The sequence below is a fragment of the Mobula birostris genome, chromosome 29, assembly GCF_030028105.1.
Source record: "Mobula birostris isolate sMobBir1 chromosome 29, sMobBir1.hap1, whole genome shotgun sequence".
Taxonomy (NCBI): domain Eukaryota; kingdom Metazoa; phylum Chordata; class Chondrichthyes; order Myliobatiformes; family Myliobatidae; genus Mobula; species Mobula birostris.
Window position 1 is genome coordinate 6,832,188 of NC_092398.1, and position 18,294 is coordinate 6,850,481.

At 45.4% G+C, this 18,294-nt stretch overlaps 1 protein-coding gene across 2 annotated transcripts in view; it reads right to left on the minus strand.

Moving 5' to 3' along the window:
* LOC140190076 (discoidin, CUB and LCCL domain-containing protein 1) overlaps positions 1 to 18,294 on the minus strand; it is a 195,242-nt gene that overhangs the window by 92,428 nt on the left and 84,520 nt on the right. For both annotated transcript variants that reach the window (XM_072246541.1, XM_072246542.1), the window contains exon 3: positions 4,874 to 5,011. In XM_072246541.1, the coding sequence (XP_072102642.1) occupies positions 4,874 to 5,011 (138 nt within the window). The remainder of the gene's footprint in view (positions 1 to 4,873; positions 5,012 to 18,294) is intronic.

The window sequence follows — 18,294 nt, forward strand, 5'->3', positions numbered from 1 at the left end:
GCCCAGCGCATCTGTGGTAGTGAACTTCCCATGATTCAGGACACTTACAAGGACAGGTGTGTAAAAAGGGCCCATAGGATCATTGGGGACCCAAGCCATCCCAACCACAATCTATTCCAGCTGCTACCATCCGGGAAACGATACCGCAGCATAAAAGCCAGGACCAACAGGCTCCGGGGCAGCTTCTTCCACCAGGTCATCAGACTGATGAACTCACGCTGATTTGGGTGTACTCTATATTACATTGACTGTTCTATTTATTATAAATTAATATGATTGCACATGGCACACTTAGATGGAGATGTAACATAAAGACTTTTACTTCTCATGTATGTGAAGGATGTAAGAAATAAAGTCAATTCAATTCAATTTTAACTTTGAAGTTCTCTCATTGTTGGCAAGGAATGTTAAAAAAATTAAGAAATTGATCATCAAATGTCTCCAGCTGGGCCTTCAACTTTTATTGTCGATGACTGTCCCAACTAGACACTGGTGCCATCAAGAAGGAGGAACAGGAACTTCAAGTCCCACACCACCAGGTTCAGGAACAGTTACTACCCCACAACCATCAGGCTCCTGAACCAGAGGGGATAACTTCACTCACCTCAACTCTGAACTGTTCCCACAACCTATAGACTCACTTTCAAGAGCTCTTCATCTCATGTTCTTGATATTTATTGCTTATTTATTCATTATTAGTATTAGTTTTTCCTTCTAGTATTTGCACAAAGGTTGTCTGTCCGGCCTGTTGGGTGTGGTCTTTCATTGATTCTTTGTACTTACAGTGAATGGTTTGTCACCTAAAACACTCTTAAATTTCTACAGATGTACCCTGGAGAGCATTCTACCTGGCTGCATCACTGTCTGGAAAGGCAGCATCCATCTTTAAGGACCCCCACCACCCAGGACCTGCCCTCTTCTCATTGCTACCATCAGGAAGGAGGTACAGGAGCCTGAAGACACACACTCAATGACTCAGCAACAGCTTCTTCCCCTCCGCCACCTGATTTCTGAATGGACATTGAACCCATGAGCACTACCTCATTACTTCGTATTTAATTTTTATTTTTGCATTTCTTATTTAACTGTTTTATACATATATATATCCACACACATACACAGCGTAATTCATGTTTTTTCTCTATTATTATGCATTGCATTGTACTGTTGCTGCAAAGACAACAAATATCACAACATTTGCCAGTGATATTAAACCTGATTCTGAATGCCTGTAACAATGAATGTCAGGGTTGAAAATGGTGACATATAACAAATTTGGTCTTTGAACTTATGCCTTTTTTGCCAGATAACTGACTCCTCCTCCCAGCACAGAAGTGACCATTCAGCCCAATGACACCATACCAGCTCTCAGCGCATTCCCATCACGCCATCTCCCTGGTCACTTCCTTGGAAACCATTCTCTTCCTTACATCCACTGAACCTCAGATTCAATTATTTATCATGAGTACACTAAGACATACAGTGAAATGTACTGCATGCATTAACAACCAACACAACCGAAGGATGAGCTGAGGGGGCAGCCCGCAAGTGTCGTCACATGTTCTGAAGTGGGAGGCTCGACGTCCGTGATTCTGGGAATCCGGGACAAGGACTGGAGGCCTAAAGGCGGCCTGAGTTTGGAGGCCTGTCTGTGTGTGTGACTGGGTAAGTGAGTGGCTGGGAGGGACGGGACGAGGGCTAGAGGCCCAGAGGCGGCCTGTCCTGGGGTCAGAGGCCTGTCTGGGTGTGTGACTGGGTAAGTGAGTGGCTGGGAGGGATGGGACAAGGGCTAGAGGCCCAGAGGCGGCCTGTCCTGGGGTCAGAGGCCTGCCTGTGTGTGTGAGTGGGTAAGTGAGTGGCTGGGAGGGATGGGACAAGGACTGAAGGCCCAGAGGTGGCCTGTCCTAGGGCTGGAGGTGTGTGTGTGTGTGTGTGTGTGTGTGTATGTGTGTGTGTGTGTGTGTGTGTAGGTGGGTGGCTGGGAGGGATGGGAAAGGGGTTGTTGTTTGTTATGTTGTTTGGTGTTGTTCCGTGGGCATGCTATGTAGGCACCAGGATAAGTGGTGACACTCACGGGCTGTCACCAGCATGTCCTAGGGTGTGCCAGTTGCCAACGCAAATGATACATCCCACCCTATAACTTGATGTGCGCATGATCAATTGGAATCCGGATCTGGAGAAGAGAAAAAACAAACTGGCTGGTCCAAACACTGCTGGGTCATCGAGTTTTCCAGCTTACTGAAGCAAGTGAGAGATTGATTTATTTATTCAGAAATAAAGCGTGGAACCCTTCCAGCGCACCGAGCCAAGCCACGCTGCCCAGCAACCCTCAGATTTTAACCCCAGCCTAATCACTGGACAATTTACAATGGCCAACTCACCCACTACCCTGTACATCTTTGAGAGAAAACAGGAGCACCCGGAGGGGAAGAATATACAAACTTGCTAACAGACATGGCCAGAATTGAACTCTGAACTCTGACCCCAAGCTCCCATAACGTAGCACTAACCACTACGTGACCTGTCGGTTTGAACGAACCAACTGGCAGATGTTCAAGCAGGCCACCACAAACCTTGAGGAATATGCCTCACCTGTCACAGGCCACACCAGTAAGTGTGGAGACGATGTTGGTACCTCAAGAATGGTCATCTCGCAGCCCAACCGGAAGCCCTGGCTGAACGCAGTGGCGCTCCCTCCCAAAAGCCCGTGGAGCTGCCTTCATCTGGAGAGAGAACAGCTCTCAGGATCTCATCTTGGGCATCAAGAGAGCAAAGTCTGCCCGTGCACAAAAAATTCAGGAACACCTCGCCGAAAGTGATCTCCGGTGTACGTGGCAGGGCATCAAGTATATTACTAACTATGCAAGAAAAAGCAGCATTGACCATACCAGTGATGCCTCCCTCTCCAGTGCTCTCAACAAATTTTTATGCATTCTTTGAGGCATGCAACGGGGGACCCTTTCTGAATTATTTTCAAAACTTTCAAAACCCTCAATTCGTTGTTTAAACTTAGATGTTGGCTATTATTAACTTTTATTATACGAGAAGGTATTTTACCTTTTTTTTTCCTTAATAAACAGCTTCAATCTTGGTAGGGGTTAGACTCTTTTTTTGTAATAAATTAATATATTTCAATATAACTTTGACTAACCTACATGAATATGGGGTAATGAGATTGTTATTATGAATAGATATAATGTAATTGGTAGTTGTTTTTTTTGACCTTTATATATACGTTCTTGTACTCTGTATTCTTCTATGTAGAAACTAATAAAAATATTGAAAGAGAAGAGGCATGGAACACAACGCTGACCATAAAGGCTATTCCCCTCCCAAGTGAACAGCGACTGTCTGTAACAGCAGCAAGTGTTAGAAGGACTCTGCATAGATTCAACCCCCGTATGGTGCCGGGCCAGACAACATCCCAGACCAAGTACCCAAGGAGTGTGCACATCAGCTCACTAATGTCTTCATGGACAACTTGAACACTTCACTCATCCAGACAAACTTGGGTGTGGGTTCATGTTAGAACATTTTATTCCTGAACTCCTGCTCAACACAGAGTGCGTCTGACCTGCTTACCATTGTAGCTTCTGGTTCCAGGTGAACCGCACACATTGCCTACTGGGAACTGAAGTACTTTATTATGCATACATCATAACACATCTTTCCCCTCTGGGAACTGAAGTACTTTATTATGCATACATCATAACACATCTTTCCCCTCTGGGAACTGAAGTACTTTATTATGCATACATCATAACACATCTTTCCCCTCTAAAGAAAAACTGACACAACACTATGTCCTCACAAACCTGCAAGGAATAATAATCTTTTCCAACAAAAAGATCTACATTCTGTAGCCAGTCTCTTTTCCTTTTTTTTTTGGATCTTCAACTTCAATTTTACTGAGCAAGTATAATCCCTTATCCACTTACTAACTTTCAATCAGTCTCTGAGGAGGTTTAATGATCCTTTTTGGTCTGCTATTTGTTTCCGCAGGTGTATTGCTTGCATTTCCTGCGTTAATATTTGTGTTTCAAATCAACAACCACGATCCCACTGCCAAAGAACTCTACACCTTCAGAACTAAATGACTACTGCCGGGTGACACTGTCGCTAATCATCAAGAAGTTCTTTGAATAAATATCAAAACTGCATTCCTGCCACATTAGACAAAATGCTTACTGACAGAACTGCTCTAAGACAGATGCCATGGCATCTGTCTTCACCTGGCCCTGACACACCTAGAAAACAAGGAGCCTTATGTCTGAATGCTGTTTCTTGATTTCAGTTTGCCATCTCACGTTATTGTCCAACCGATGTTGCTGAGCAAACTCCTTCTCTTCGGTCTGAACACACCACTGTGCATCAGGGTGTTGGACTCCTGCTGAACATAGCGGGCATGCTACATTGGCTCCGGAATATGTGGCAAAACTTGCGGGCTGCCCCCTGCGCATCCTCAGATTGCGTTGGTGTTTTACCGCAAATGACACATTTTGCTGAGAGAATCTGCAGATGCTGGAAATCCAGAGCAACACGCGCAGAATGCGAGAGGAACCCAGCAGGTCAGGCAGCATCCATGGAAATGAATAGATAGTCAAGATTTCGGGTCGAAACCCTTCTTCAAGACTGAGCAGGAAGGGGGAAGATGCCTGAATACAAAGCTGGGCAGAGGGGTACATTTCAATGCAAACATTGTGACACAGAAATTAACCAGAATCACCTGTCCAGAGATACTTCCACCTTCAGGTATCTATGGACGTCTACACTAAGACCTCAGAACGCCAATTGTCTAAAGATCATTCAGTTTATTGCATACTTTCCTCTCACATCTCACCTCCAAGGGATAAAGAAATGCTCCAGCCCTCACCTGAGTGGTCGGTCGTAGCGTACGAGAGCAGAAATCCTCTTCCAGTTCGATGAGTGGTGCTTTGGAACTGCACAATTACTGCACTGGACGGTAGTTGTATTCTTGGCAGGTCTCTGTTCATTTTTCCGCAGTAAGGACCTGCAAACAAAAATGTACGCATTCAGGCACTGTAGCATCAAAAACAACACACACAAAGTGCTGGAGGCACTCAACAGATCAGGCAGCCTCTATGGAAACGAATAAACAGTCGACGTTTCGGGCCGAGACCCTTCTCCAGGACCGAGATGGAAGGGGGAAGATGCCAGAATAAAAAGATGAGGGGGTGGGGAAGGAGAATAACTAGAAGGTGATAGGTGAAGCTGGGTGGGTGGGAAAGGTCAAGAGCTGGAGAAGAGAGTGGACTATTGGAGAAAGGGAAGGTGGAGGGGACCCAGGGGGAGGCGATAGACTGGTGAGAAGAGGTCAGAGGCCAGAGTAGGGAGAGAAGGGAGGAGTGGGAAGGAAATTTTATTTTCACTAGGAGAAATCAGTATTACCATATGTGACCACATCTGTTTCAATGAAAATATGCAATGGCCCACAGATGTAACAAACAGCACGCGTGAGAGGAAATGCTTCTCCTTGGCAAGGGTGCTCGGAAAGGACCAGTGCATTTGATCAACAAAAACGATCATCTGAGACAGTGATCGGTTTATTGTTGTCACATGTACGGAGGTACAGTGAAACACTTTGCTCAGCATGCCATCCAGATAGATCATTCTGAACACAAGCACATCGGCGTGCCATGAAGGCGTAACGGAGTGTTACAAAGCGCAGTGTAGGTAGACAGATAAAGTAGAAGAGCTGTGAAGAGGTAGACTGACAGTGCAAGAGTTATTGTTATCATCAAGGAGGTCCTTTCAAGACTCTTATTACAGCAGGATAGAAGGTGTTCTAAGACCTGCAAGTGCATGTTCTTGAACTTCTGCAGGCTGTGGGCTGCAACTAGTGACTTCTGGATGGGCTGGAGTGATGCCTGGCCTTGTGGCGGTGTCCGCTCGTCTCTGCGCTGGACCGAGGATGTGGCCTGCAACTAGTGGACGTCTGGATCGGCTGCACTGACGCCTGGCCTTGTGAACTTCGGTTCTGAACGTTGTTTGCACGATTTGTTTTTTCTCTCAGCACACTGAGTGCTTGACAGTCTTCTTTTGTTTTTAAGGAGTTCGATAGGATTTCTTTGGTTTGTGGCTGCCTGTAAGATGACATATCTCAAGGCTGTATAAAGCATTTAGGGCAGCAATGAAGGTTCTCCATCTCTGGTGGTGTTTAGGGCTTCCTTCATCATGTCAGTAGCTTCCTCTGGGTTTTCGCTGCTGTCAGTTATGCAAGTCCCAAGTGGAGACTTAGGAATACCATCGCACTCAGATTTGGATTATTCATTGCTGTTCCTGTAACAATTTTGTTTAACCAGTCAGGGTTGTTAGCCCTGAGCCGAACTCCTGAACCTGGAGGACCGGTGGACCACTCTTAGTCTGACCTCTACCCTTTGACCTGTTTGGCATGGGTGACCCTACCAAGAGGCAAAGCATAAAGCCCTGACTCCAGCCAGCTTAGCTCTCTGGGTCATTGAGGCATGCAAGCCTCCAAGCCGAGACAAGGTTGTGGTCCTCTTGGAAGATTAAGCATACTTACCTTGATAATACATGTACTTGGAACTTTCAGGCCAAAAGAAGAGGGGTCAAGAGGGACTGCCCGGGTGGGTGGGGCCTTTGAGCATGTTAGCCGTTGTACCTAAGCAGCAAGAGGTATAGACAGCGTCCATAGAAGGGAGGCTGGTTTTCATAATAAACTGACCTGTGTTCACACCTCTGCAATTCCTTGCAGTCTCAGACAGAGCAGTGGGCATACCAAGCTGTGGTGCTGTGGTGTATCCGGGTACAATGCCTTCAAAGTACGTATACATTATACAACCTTGTGAATTGTCTCCTTACAGGCAGACACAAAACAAAGAAACCTCAAAGGAACCCATTAACCAAAAAAAAAAGACCGTCATACACCCAATATGTGGGGAAAGAGAAAAAAAAATCATGTAAACAATTCCAGAAAGAAAATAGCTTCAGAACGGAAGTTTTACAAAAGACGCAAAGCTAGGTATCACTGCAGATGGAGCAGGGTGCAGCCTTAGTTCCTCGCAGAGCAGAGTACACATTGTCAGATCACAGACACAAATTACAGCAGGAGATAGAAAAGGCATGTTAGAAAGGCAGTGTCATGATAATCGCTGGGGATTTTAACGTGAAAGTGGATTGGGAAAACCAGGTCAGTACTGGACCTAAGAGAGAGAATTTGTAGAATGTCTAAGGGATGGCTTTTTAGAACAGTTTGTTGTTGAGCCCATGAGGGGATTGACTGTGCTGGATTGGGTGTTGTGCAATGATTCGGAGGTGATAAGAGAGCTTAAGGTTAAGGAACCCTTAGGGAACAGTGATCACAATATGATCGAGTTCACATTGAAATTTGAGAGGGAAAAAATAAGATCCAAGGTGTTGGTATTTCAGTGGAATAAAGGAAATTACAATGGCATGAGAGGGGAACTGGCCGAAGTTGAATGGAAAGGGATATTTGCAGGAAGGACAGCAGAGCACCAATGGCTGGAGTTTCTGCAAAAAATGAGGGACGTGCAAGACAGATATATTTCAAATAAGAAGAAATTTTCAAAGGGAAGAAGGACACATTGTGGCTGCCAAGTGAAGTCAGAGCCAAAGTAAAAGCAAAAGAGAGGCCATACAAGGAAGCCAGAACTAGTGGGAAGATAGAGGATTGGGAAGCTTTTAAAAACTTGCAGAAGGAAACTAGGAAGGTCATTAGGAAGGAAAAGATGTATTATGAAAGGAAGCTGGTGACCAATATCAAAGAAGATACTAAAAGCTTTTTTAAGTATGTAAGGAGTAAAAGAGAGTCGAGGGCAGATATAGGACCAATACAAAATGATGTTGGAGATGTTGTAATGAGAGATGCAGAGATGGCAGAGGAACTGAATGGGTATTTTGCATCGGTCTCCACAGTGGAAGACGTCTGCAGTATACCGGACATTCAAGAGCGTCAAGGAAGTGAAGTTAGTGCAGTGAAAATTCCGACTGAGAAGGTGGTCAGGAAGCTTAATGGTCTGAGGGTGGATAAATCTGCTGGACCTGATAGAATGCACCCTTGGGTTCCGAAGGAAGAAGGAAGTAGGTGGAGAGACTGTGGAGGCATTAACGACGATCTTTCAAGAATCGATAGATTCTGGTATTGTTCTGGTTGACTGGAAAATTGCAAATGTTACTCTGCTATTTAAGAGGGATGGGAAGCAGCAGAAAGGAAACTATAGACCTGTTAGCCTGACATCAGTGGTTGGGAAGTTGTTGGAAGCGAATGTTAGGGGTGAGATTATGTAGTATCTGGAGGCACATGACAAGATAGGCCAAAGCCAGCATGGTTTCCTGAAAGGTAAATCCTGCCTGACAAACTTACTGCAATTCTTTGAGGAAATTACAAGCAGGATAGACAAAGGAGATGTAGTAGACGTGGTATACTTGGATTTTCAAAAGGCCTTTGACAAGGTGCCGCACATGAGGCTGCTAAGCAAGATAAGAGCCCATGGAATTACAGGGAAGTTACTAATATGGGTGGCGCATTGGCTGGTCAGCAGAAAACAGAGAGTGGGAATAAAGGGATCCTATTCTGGCAGGCTGCTGGTTACCAGCGGAGCTCCACAGGGGTCGGTGTTGGGACCGCTGCTTTTTATGATGTATGTCAATGCTTTGGACTATGGTGTTAATGGATTTGTGGCTAAATTTGCTGATGATACAAAGATAGGTGGAGGAGCGGGTAGTGCTGAGGAAACAGAGAGCCTGCAGAGAGACTTAGATAGTTTAGGGGAATGGGCAAAGAAGTGGCAAATGAAATACAATGTTGGAAAGTGTATGGTCACGCACTTTGGTGGAAGAAATAAATGGGCAGACTATTACTTAGACAGGGAGAGAGTTCAAAATACGGGGATGCAAAGGGACTTGGGAGTCCTCATGCAAGATACCCTAAAGGTTAACTTCCAGGTTGAGTCGGTTGTGAAGAAGGTGAATACAATGCTGGCATTCATTCCTAGATGTACAGAATATAAGAGCAGGGATGTGATGTTGAGGCTCTATAAGGTACTCGTGAGACCACACTTGGAGTATTGTGTGCAGTTTTGGGCTCCTTATTTTAGAAAGGATATACTGATATTAGCAAGGGTTCAGAGAAGATTCACCAGAATTATTCTAGGAATGAAAGGGTTACTGTATGAGGAACGTCTGGCCGCTCTTGGGCTGTATTCCCTGGAGTTCAGGAGAATGAGGGGGGATCTCATAGAAACATTCCGTATGTTAAAAGGCCTGAACAGATTAGATATGGCAAAGTTATTCCCCATGGTAGGGGAGTCTAGGACAAGAGGGCACGACTTCAGGATTGAAGGATGTCCATTTAGAACTGAGATGTGGAGAAATTACTTTAGTCAGAGAGTGGTAAATCTGTGGAATTTGTTGCCACTATCTCTGCCTTAAATACACCCAAAGACTTGGCCTCCACAGGCTGTGGAGGCCAAGTCATTGGGTGGATTTAAGGCAGGGATAAATAGGTTCTTGATTAGCCAGGGCATTCAAAGGGTATTGGGGAGAAGGCAGGGGAGTGGGGATGACTGGATCAGCCCATGATTGAATGGTGGAGCAGACTCAATGGGCCTAATGGCCTATTCTGCTCCCATATCTTATGGTCTTATGGATACGAAGTCAGGCATCAGTGCAGCCAGAGATGGCCACAGCCTCAGTTCAGAGCGGAGCTGAGTGAATGGCGTGGAAGCAGAGCCGAGCAGGACCGGCTCTTGCCTCACATCCAGTTCCAACTCGCTGACCTTTTCAATCTGGCCTGGCGCTTAAATCGTCCAAACATTGGGTGGGCCCTCGCCCTTGGACCTCTCTGGGGCCCGAACCCCGCTGCCACGATTCAGCCCATACCCGACCTTCCCAATTTCGCCCAGTGCCTAAATCGATCAGACATTGGGACTTCCCTTGCTCTCAGGGGTGCCATGACTCTGCCTTGGCTCTGTTTTGACCCTGCCTTCACCTATCTCGACCACGCTGCCCCGCACATCTGCCTCCACCACCCCGTGCCTCCGTTTGCTCGACCATTCCTCACCCGTGCCTCTGCTCGCCTCTCCACTATTTGCATAGATCATTATTAATAACATGATATTAATACAGTATTTAGTTGTTTTCTTTGTTTTGTTTTTTTGTTGCTAATAAATAGTCCTGGGCATCACCAATGCCATCTGAATTTGTTAGAATTCTGTAATAACTGCTGACAATTATTAAGGGTGTATATGGAGATAGTGCGGCTCAGAGTCCTGGATAATGGACTAGAGTTACCTAATACAAGACAAGAGGATATTTGGCCCATCAAGTTCATGCCAGCCCCCAACATAAGCAAGCAACTCCGTTTACCCAATGCAACAAGCAATCCACTCAAGAAACTTAGCCACTCGAGCGGCATCTGTTTGGGGGAAAATGTCAATATTTTCGGTCCAGATTAGGAGTCCTGATGCAGAGTTTCAGCTTGAAACACAGATAATGCTTTCTTCTCCCACAGTTGCTGCTCGGCCTGCTGAGTTCCTTCAGCAGATTTTTCTCCAGATTTCCAGCCTCTGTAGTCTTATATCTCCATCCTCTTTAAAGACCCTGGGCACACACTTATTCCCTTGCTCTCTCTCCCCTCAGAGGTTGTCAATGGGAATGATCCCCCGACAGAAAAGTTCAATCATAGAGGAGCATTTGATGACTCTAGGTCTGTACTCGCTCGAGTTTAAAAGAAAGTGGGGGGGGGGGGGTGGAGTCAAACAATAATGATAAATAAATAACACTGAGAACATGAGGTGTAGGGTCCTTGAAGGTGAGTCTGTAGGTTGTGGAATCACCTCAGTGAAGTTATCCACACTGGTTCAGGAGCCTGATGGTTGACGGGTGATAACTGTTCTTGAACCTGGTGGTGTGGGACCCAAGGCTCCTGTACCTTCTTCCTGTTGGCAACGGCGAGAAGAGAGCATGGCCTGGATGGTGGGGGTTCTTGATGACAGATGCTGCTTTCTTGTTTCAGCGTTCCTTGTGGTGCGGATGATATAACGATGAGTGGTGAGGCAGATAACGTTGAGGAAGCAGGGGGTCTGCAGAAGGACGTATACAGATTGGGAGAATGGGAAAAGAAGCGGCCGATGGAATATAGTGTAAGGAAGCGCATGATCTTGCTCTTCAGTAGAAGGAGTAGAGGTGCAGGGTATTCTCTAAATGGGGAGAAATTTCACAAATCAGAATTGCAAAGGGATCTTGCGAGACCTTGTTTAGGTTTCCCTAAAGGTTAACTTGCAGGTTGAATCTCCAGCAAGGAAGGCAAGTGCAATGTTAGCATTCATTTTGAGAGGATTAGAATATAAAAGCCAGGATGTAATGCTGAGGCTTTATAAAGCATTGGCCAGACCGAGTACTGACATCAGATTTGGGCCCCTCATCCAAGACAGAATGTGCTGGCCCTGGAAGAATGATCCTGAGACTGAAAGGGTTAACATACGAGGAGCTTTTGATGGCTGTGGGCCTGAAGTCACTGGTGTTTAGAAGAACGAGGGAGGAATCTCATTGAAATGTATCAAATATTTAAGCCCAGATAGAGAGGATGTTTCCTGTAGTGGGAGAGTCCAGGACCAGAGGACACACAGCCTCAGACGAGAGAGTTGTCCCTTTAGAACAGGGATGAGAAGGAATTTCTTTAGCCAGTGAATCTGTTGAATTTATTGCCACAGACAGCGGTGGAGGTGGTCGTTGGGTGTACTAAAAGCAGAGGCTGATAGGTTCTTGATTAGTAAGGGAGTCAAGGGTTATGAGGAGAAGGCAGGGGAATGGGATTGAGAGGGATAACAAATCAGCCATGATGGAATGATGGGGCAGACTCGACGGGTCAGATGGCCTAATTCTGCTCCTATGTCTTGTGTAATAAAGATGAACTTGATCTTCCAATTTACGTGAAGGTGGTATTTGTCTACCAGCAGCACACTTTCTCCATAGCCCTAACACTGTATTCTTCATTCCATTCTCCTTTGGGTCTACCTCAGTGTACTGATTATAGAACGATCTGCCCAGCTGACATGCAGAACAAAAGCTTTTCACTGCGCCTTGGTACATGTGACAACAATGAACGCTATTCTCTCCACATTCCAATCAACTCCTCCATACCAGGGCCCATTCGCAGTGGCTAATTAAACTACCAAATCACACGGGGGAGGGAGCAGGACCATCCCAAGCAGCCGCAGGGGGACAGTGCAGAGAGTACCTGGGCCCCGGACCGAACCAGGGTCTCTGGACCTGTGATACAGCAGCTCTCATAAGACTGATGAGACAGGTGAGGCAAGAGGTAAAAGGAATAAGAGAGATATATAGAGACAGATAGATAGTTGGATTGATGGACAGACAAATAGATATAGATAGATAGATAAATAGATAGATGGACAGATAGATAGAGAGATGGACAGACAGATTGATATAGATACATAGATAATAAATACATAAATAATAGATGGATAGAGATAGATAGACAGATAGATAGGCAGATAGACTGATAGATGGACAGACAGATATAGATAGATAGATAACAGATGGATAGAGATAGATATATAGACAGGTAGATAGACAGATAGATATAGATAGGTAGATAGATACATAGATAGACAGATAGGCAGATAGACAGACTGATAGATGGATAGAGATAGATAGGTAGATGGATGGACAGATAGATATAGATAGGTAGATAGATACATAGATGGACAGATAGATAGACGGATAGACAGACAGGTGGACACACAGACAGATAGACGGACTGATGTATGGACAGATGGATAGACGGACAGACGGATGGATAGATAGTCATAGTCATACTTTATTGATCCCGGGAGAAATTGGTTTTCATTACAGTTGCACCACAAATAATTAAATAGTAATAAAACCATAAATAATTAAATAGTAATATGTAAATTATGCCAGGAAATAAGTCCAGAAATGGATGCAAAAAGGTGCTGGAGCGTGGCAACTCATTGCAAGTTTCACCCTGTAGATCTATTCACAACTTCTATCATAATATTTGGCTCTTTTCAATGTACCACATAATGAATTCAGCTGGATGAAGAGCAAGACAAGCTTTTCCATCTATTGGGGACATTTATCAGGAGCACTGCACACGCAGGGCCCTCAGTATTATTAAGGATATCCATCCAGCATCCTCTTTGACTTTCTACCACCAGGCAGGAGACCCCGATGCATAAAAACAAGAACGGTCAGGATGGGAAACAATTTCTTCTGTCAGGCCATTAGGCTTCTGAACTCCCTGCCGCATCGCATTCAAAGTGTCACCGGTCAATCTGTTCTGTACCTTACAATATTTAATTTATGCTCTTTACTTTGTTTATCTATGTATAATTCATTTCGACCATAAGATATAGGAGCAGCATTAGGCCATTTGGCCCATTGAGTCTGCTCTGCCATTTCATCAAGGCTGATCCAATTTCTCTCTCAGCCCCAATCTCCTGTCTTCTCCCCGTATCCCTTCATGCCCTGACCAGTCAAGAATCTATCGATCTCTACCTGAAATATACCCAATGATTTGGCCTCCACAGCCACCTGTGGCAACGAATTCCACAGATTCACCACCCTCTGGCTAAAGAAATTCCTCCTCATCTCCATCCTAAAAGGATGCCCCTTCATTCTGAGGCTCTGATCCCTGTTCTTGGACCCCACTCACACCACCCCCCCACCACTAGAAACATCTTCTGCACATCCACTCCATTGAGGCCTCTCAATATTCTCAATGACATCCTCTCATTCTTCTGAATTCCAGTGAGCACAGGCCTAGAGCCATCGAACGCTCCTTGTATCACAAACCTTTTGTCGATTTAATTCTTACTTTCCCAAGTTATTGTGTGATGTACGTGTGTTCTGTGTACTACTGTGCTTTACACCCCGGTCCGGAGAAATGTTGTTTCATTTGTTGGTATACATGTATATACAGTCGGCCCCCGCCCCATCCGTGGTTTCCGCATCCGCGGATTCAACCAACCGCAGATCAAAAATATTTGAAAATAAAAATTCCAGGACGTTCCAAAAAAGCAAAACTTGAATTTGCCGCGTGCCGAGCACAACCCTGAATCCACGCGAATGAAGTGGTGATGTGTAGGCATACCCCTGCCATTTCAACAGATCCTCAGTCTCTCTCCAACACCCGTTGTTTGAGCATTGTTCGCCTTGCGTCTCGTTCGGTCGCTACTTGTGTTGTGAGCAAGAGGAAGGAGTTTAAGGCCAGTAAGGGATGACTGGCTGGCTATGTAAAGCGCGACAGCCTCAAGAAGCTAAAGATCACGGGAGAATCAAGGCAGCATCAGCGTTCCCAGAAGAGCTACGATGGTTGCGTCCGTACTGAATGTGTACAGACTTTTTTTTCTTGTCATTATTCCCGAAACAATGCAGTATAACAATTATTTACATAGCATTTACATTGTATTAGGTATTATAAGTAATCTAGAGATGATTTAAAGTATACGGGAGGATGTGCGTAGGTCATATACAAATAGTACGCCATTTTATATAAGGGACTTGAGCATCCGTGGATTTTGGTATCCGCGGGGAGTCCTGGAACCAATTCCCTCGGATACCGAGGGACGACTGCAGTTGAATGACAATAAACTTGACTTGACTTCACCGTGACGACAATAAACCAATATCAATACCAGAGTCAGTACGATAGCACAAAATCTTTTGCCCCGTAGAACGAGAGTTACCACACAACTTTAACAGCTGCTGCATGGGCAGATCTCATTTGTGTGACCTTCCAAAGCTGTTAGCTGGAAGTTAGTGAATTGAATTTTGCTGGAGAAGTGATTAAGGTGGGTGACCAGTCTGTTAAATAAAGTCCTGGAGAGCAAACATGAACTCAGCATATTCAGATGCACTTGAAAGCACATTACGGGCAAAATCATTTACTGTATACGAAACACGGTAGAGCGCAGTGAATCATAAACCCGAGAAAATCTGTAGATTTCCCCCTGGGATCAATAAAGTATGACTATGACTATGACTAGATGCGGAGGAACTCGGCAGGTCAGGCAGCATCTACGGAAATGAATAAATAGCTGGTGTTTCGGGCTGAGACACTTCTTCAGGATTGGAAAGGAAGTACAGGGTTAATGGCAAGGTTATTAGCAATGTGGAGGAAGAAAGGGATCTTGGGGCTCCTGTCTATAGATCCCTCAGAGCTGCTGCACAAGTTGATAGGGTGGTTAAGATGCGTTAGTTGGGGACTGAGTTCAGGAGCCATGAGGTCACGTTGCAGATCTATTAAACCTTGGTTAGGCCACACTTGGAATATTGTGTTCAGTTCTGGTAGCCTCGTTTGTGGGAAGGATGTGGAAGCTTTAGAGAGGGTGCAGAGGATGCTGTCTGGTCTAGACAGCGTGTCCGATAGGGAAAGATCGAGTGAGCTGGAGCTTTTCTCTTTGGAGTGAGAGGTCATTTGACAGAGTTAATACCAGACCATGGATCCAAGGTGGAGGATAGACTAATTTCCATACTATTATGTTCTGTTGTCACAGCTACTCCTACTCAAAGCAGTCGCAGCTATATCCTCATCTCTGTCCCATATCTTCTATTCATGGACAAAGGGAAAATATACGGTTTAGCATCGCTCACCTAAACCCGGAGCAAGCTTGGATAGATCTAGGGACCCAGCCAATTTGGAAAGGTCAAGTATGGGCCGGACCATGGCAGTGGGGTCCGGACCTGAAGCGTGTTGCTATGGCGGGGCCCAAGTCCTAGTATGGGGGACAGCCCTTTACTTGGGCTATTTAAATGGCGGCCAAGGTAGACTAAAAAGGCAGGGTGTCGGGAGCGGAGGCGAGGGTTGGGCTAATTCCGCTTGCTCTTCCATGGCGCTGAGGCTGTGGGACTGCCCCGGCTGCACCAGGCTCCGGATCTGTGAGCTTTGTGGTGATTTGCCCCGTTTTGAGTAAACTGAGGTCTACTCCAGCTGCTCCAGGTCTATGTACTCACTTTCGTTCTGAATGCAATTCCTTCCTCTTACTGTTTGCACGATTTGTGTTTTTTTCTCTCTCTCAGCGGATTGGGTGTCGGTCTTTTTTTAAAATTGGGTTCTTTCGGGTTTCTTACTTTGTGGCTGCCTGCAAGCAGATGAATCTGAAGGCTGTATAATTTGATAATAAGCATACTTGGAACTTTGTGATGTTTGTGAATTTGCCTGACATTTGATGTTGACTTAAAACGTTATTTCAGATTACATGCCATTGAGAGACCAATAATTTACGAGCGTGCTATGATCATGAATTAATTTTCTACAGTCACAGAATTATCTACCCTGTGTAAAGCAGTTGTTATTACATATTTTATGAATTAGTGCTTCTTGTTTAACATAGAAACATGATTTAAGCCTCCTGTTTTTCATTTTCTTTTGAGATTTACAGAGCCTCCCACACAAAACTGAATTGTTCCAGCAAAAAATTTGAATAAATTTACAAATTATGCACGAGGAGCATTTTCTTAAAACCTGTTTAGCCAAACCAGAAGCTGGTAGAGGAGTGCCAGAGAGGTGGAGGGAACGATGAGAGCCTATAGTGGTGGGGTGTAATGGTTTTGCTGGCTGCCCGCTGGGCAGAACCTACTCTCTCCTTGCCAATACTGGGGGGGTGGGGGGCTGCAAAGAAAAGAGTCATCAGGACCGGCACAGAGGCTGCTGAGTGAGCCTCCAGATGGTTATGGATCAAGAGGTGCGACCGGGACACAAGCTGGGGCCCGATCAACCCTAGATGGGTCATCTGGTCAAGAGTGTGTGATGCTGAAAGACCCCAAACACCCAATGACCCCAGAGTCATAGAAAGTACAGTGCAGAAACAGGCCCTTTGGCCCCTCTAGTCCGTGCCAAACCATTTAAACTGGCTACTCCTATTGACTTGCACCGAGACCAGAGCCCTCCATACCCCTACCATCCATGTACCTATCCAATCTTAACCACTTGTGCTGACGGCCTGTTACTCTGAGTGAAGAAGTTTTCCCACATGTTCCCCTTAAACCTTTCACTCTTAACCCATGACTTCTGGTTGTAGTCCCACCCAACCTCAGCGGAAAAAAACCTGTTTGTATTTACCCCATCTATACCCCTCATAATTTTGACAAGCCTTTCAATCCTGGAATCATTTTCATGAACTTCCCTTGAACCCTCTCCAATGGCAGCATATCCAGGGAGGGGGGAGGAGGGAGATGGGGAGCGGGGAGAGATATCAAGACTGCCAGAAGTTCATCCTGGATAAATTATGGAGCTATTTGTTGTGTTTTCTGGTAGATATTGGAGAGGGTTCAAAGAAGGTCTACGAAAATTATGCCAGGGTAGAAAGGCTTGCCTTATGAGGAGCGTTTGATGGCTCTGGGCCTCCTATTCACTAGAGTTCAGAAGAACGGGGTGTGACATCATTGAAACCTATTGAATGTTGAAAAGCCTTGATAGAGTGGATGTGGAAAAGGTGTTTCTTTTCTCTTTTTTTCAAGTCGTTGTTGAGAATGGAGCCTCATAACATAGAACATTAAAGCACAGTACAGGCCATTCAGCCCAAAATGTCGTGCGCATCTTTTAACCTACTCTACGATCAATTTAACAGTTTCCTCCTGCATCCCTCCAGTCTTCTATCATCCATATGTCTACCTAAGAGTTGCTTAAATGCCCCCAATATATCTGCCTCGACCAGCACCCCCGGCAGTGCATTCCATGCAGTCACCTCTCTCTGAAATCTATCGGGTGTTGTGTGGTAAACCATATATATGTTGTAACTGGGTTACCTGTCTGGACACACCCCTCTGCTGACTGCCCCTGTGGCTCCTCCCACAGATCCCTGAATGAAGGTGATTTCGCCTTGCCTCTCCCCCTCAGTCCAGGGGCAGGCACTCACCATGGAGGTCGTATTGTACAGCGAATAAAAGCCTTTCAGTATTTTACCCAACTTCAGTCTTTTGGAGCTATTGAAGGTGCTTCATGTTGAAAGGCCTTGATAGAGTGGATGTGGAGAGGATGTTTCCTATGGTGGGGGAGTCTAAGACCAGAGGGCACAGCCTCAGAGTAGAGGGACATCTATTTAGAATGGAGATGAGAAAGAATTTTTTTAGCTGGAGAGTGGTGAATCTGTGGAATTCGTTGCTACTGGAGGTTGTGGAGACCAAGTCATTGGTTATATTTAAGGTAGAGATTGATAAATTCTGGATTAGTCAGGGCATAAAGGGATACGGGGAGAAGGCAGAAGATTGGGGCTGAGAGGGAAAATGGATCAGCCATGATGAAAT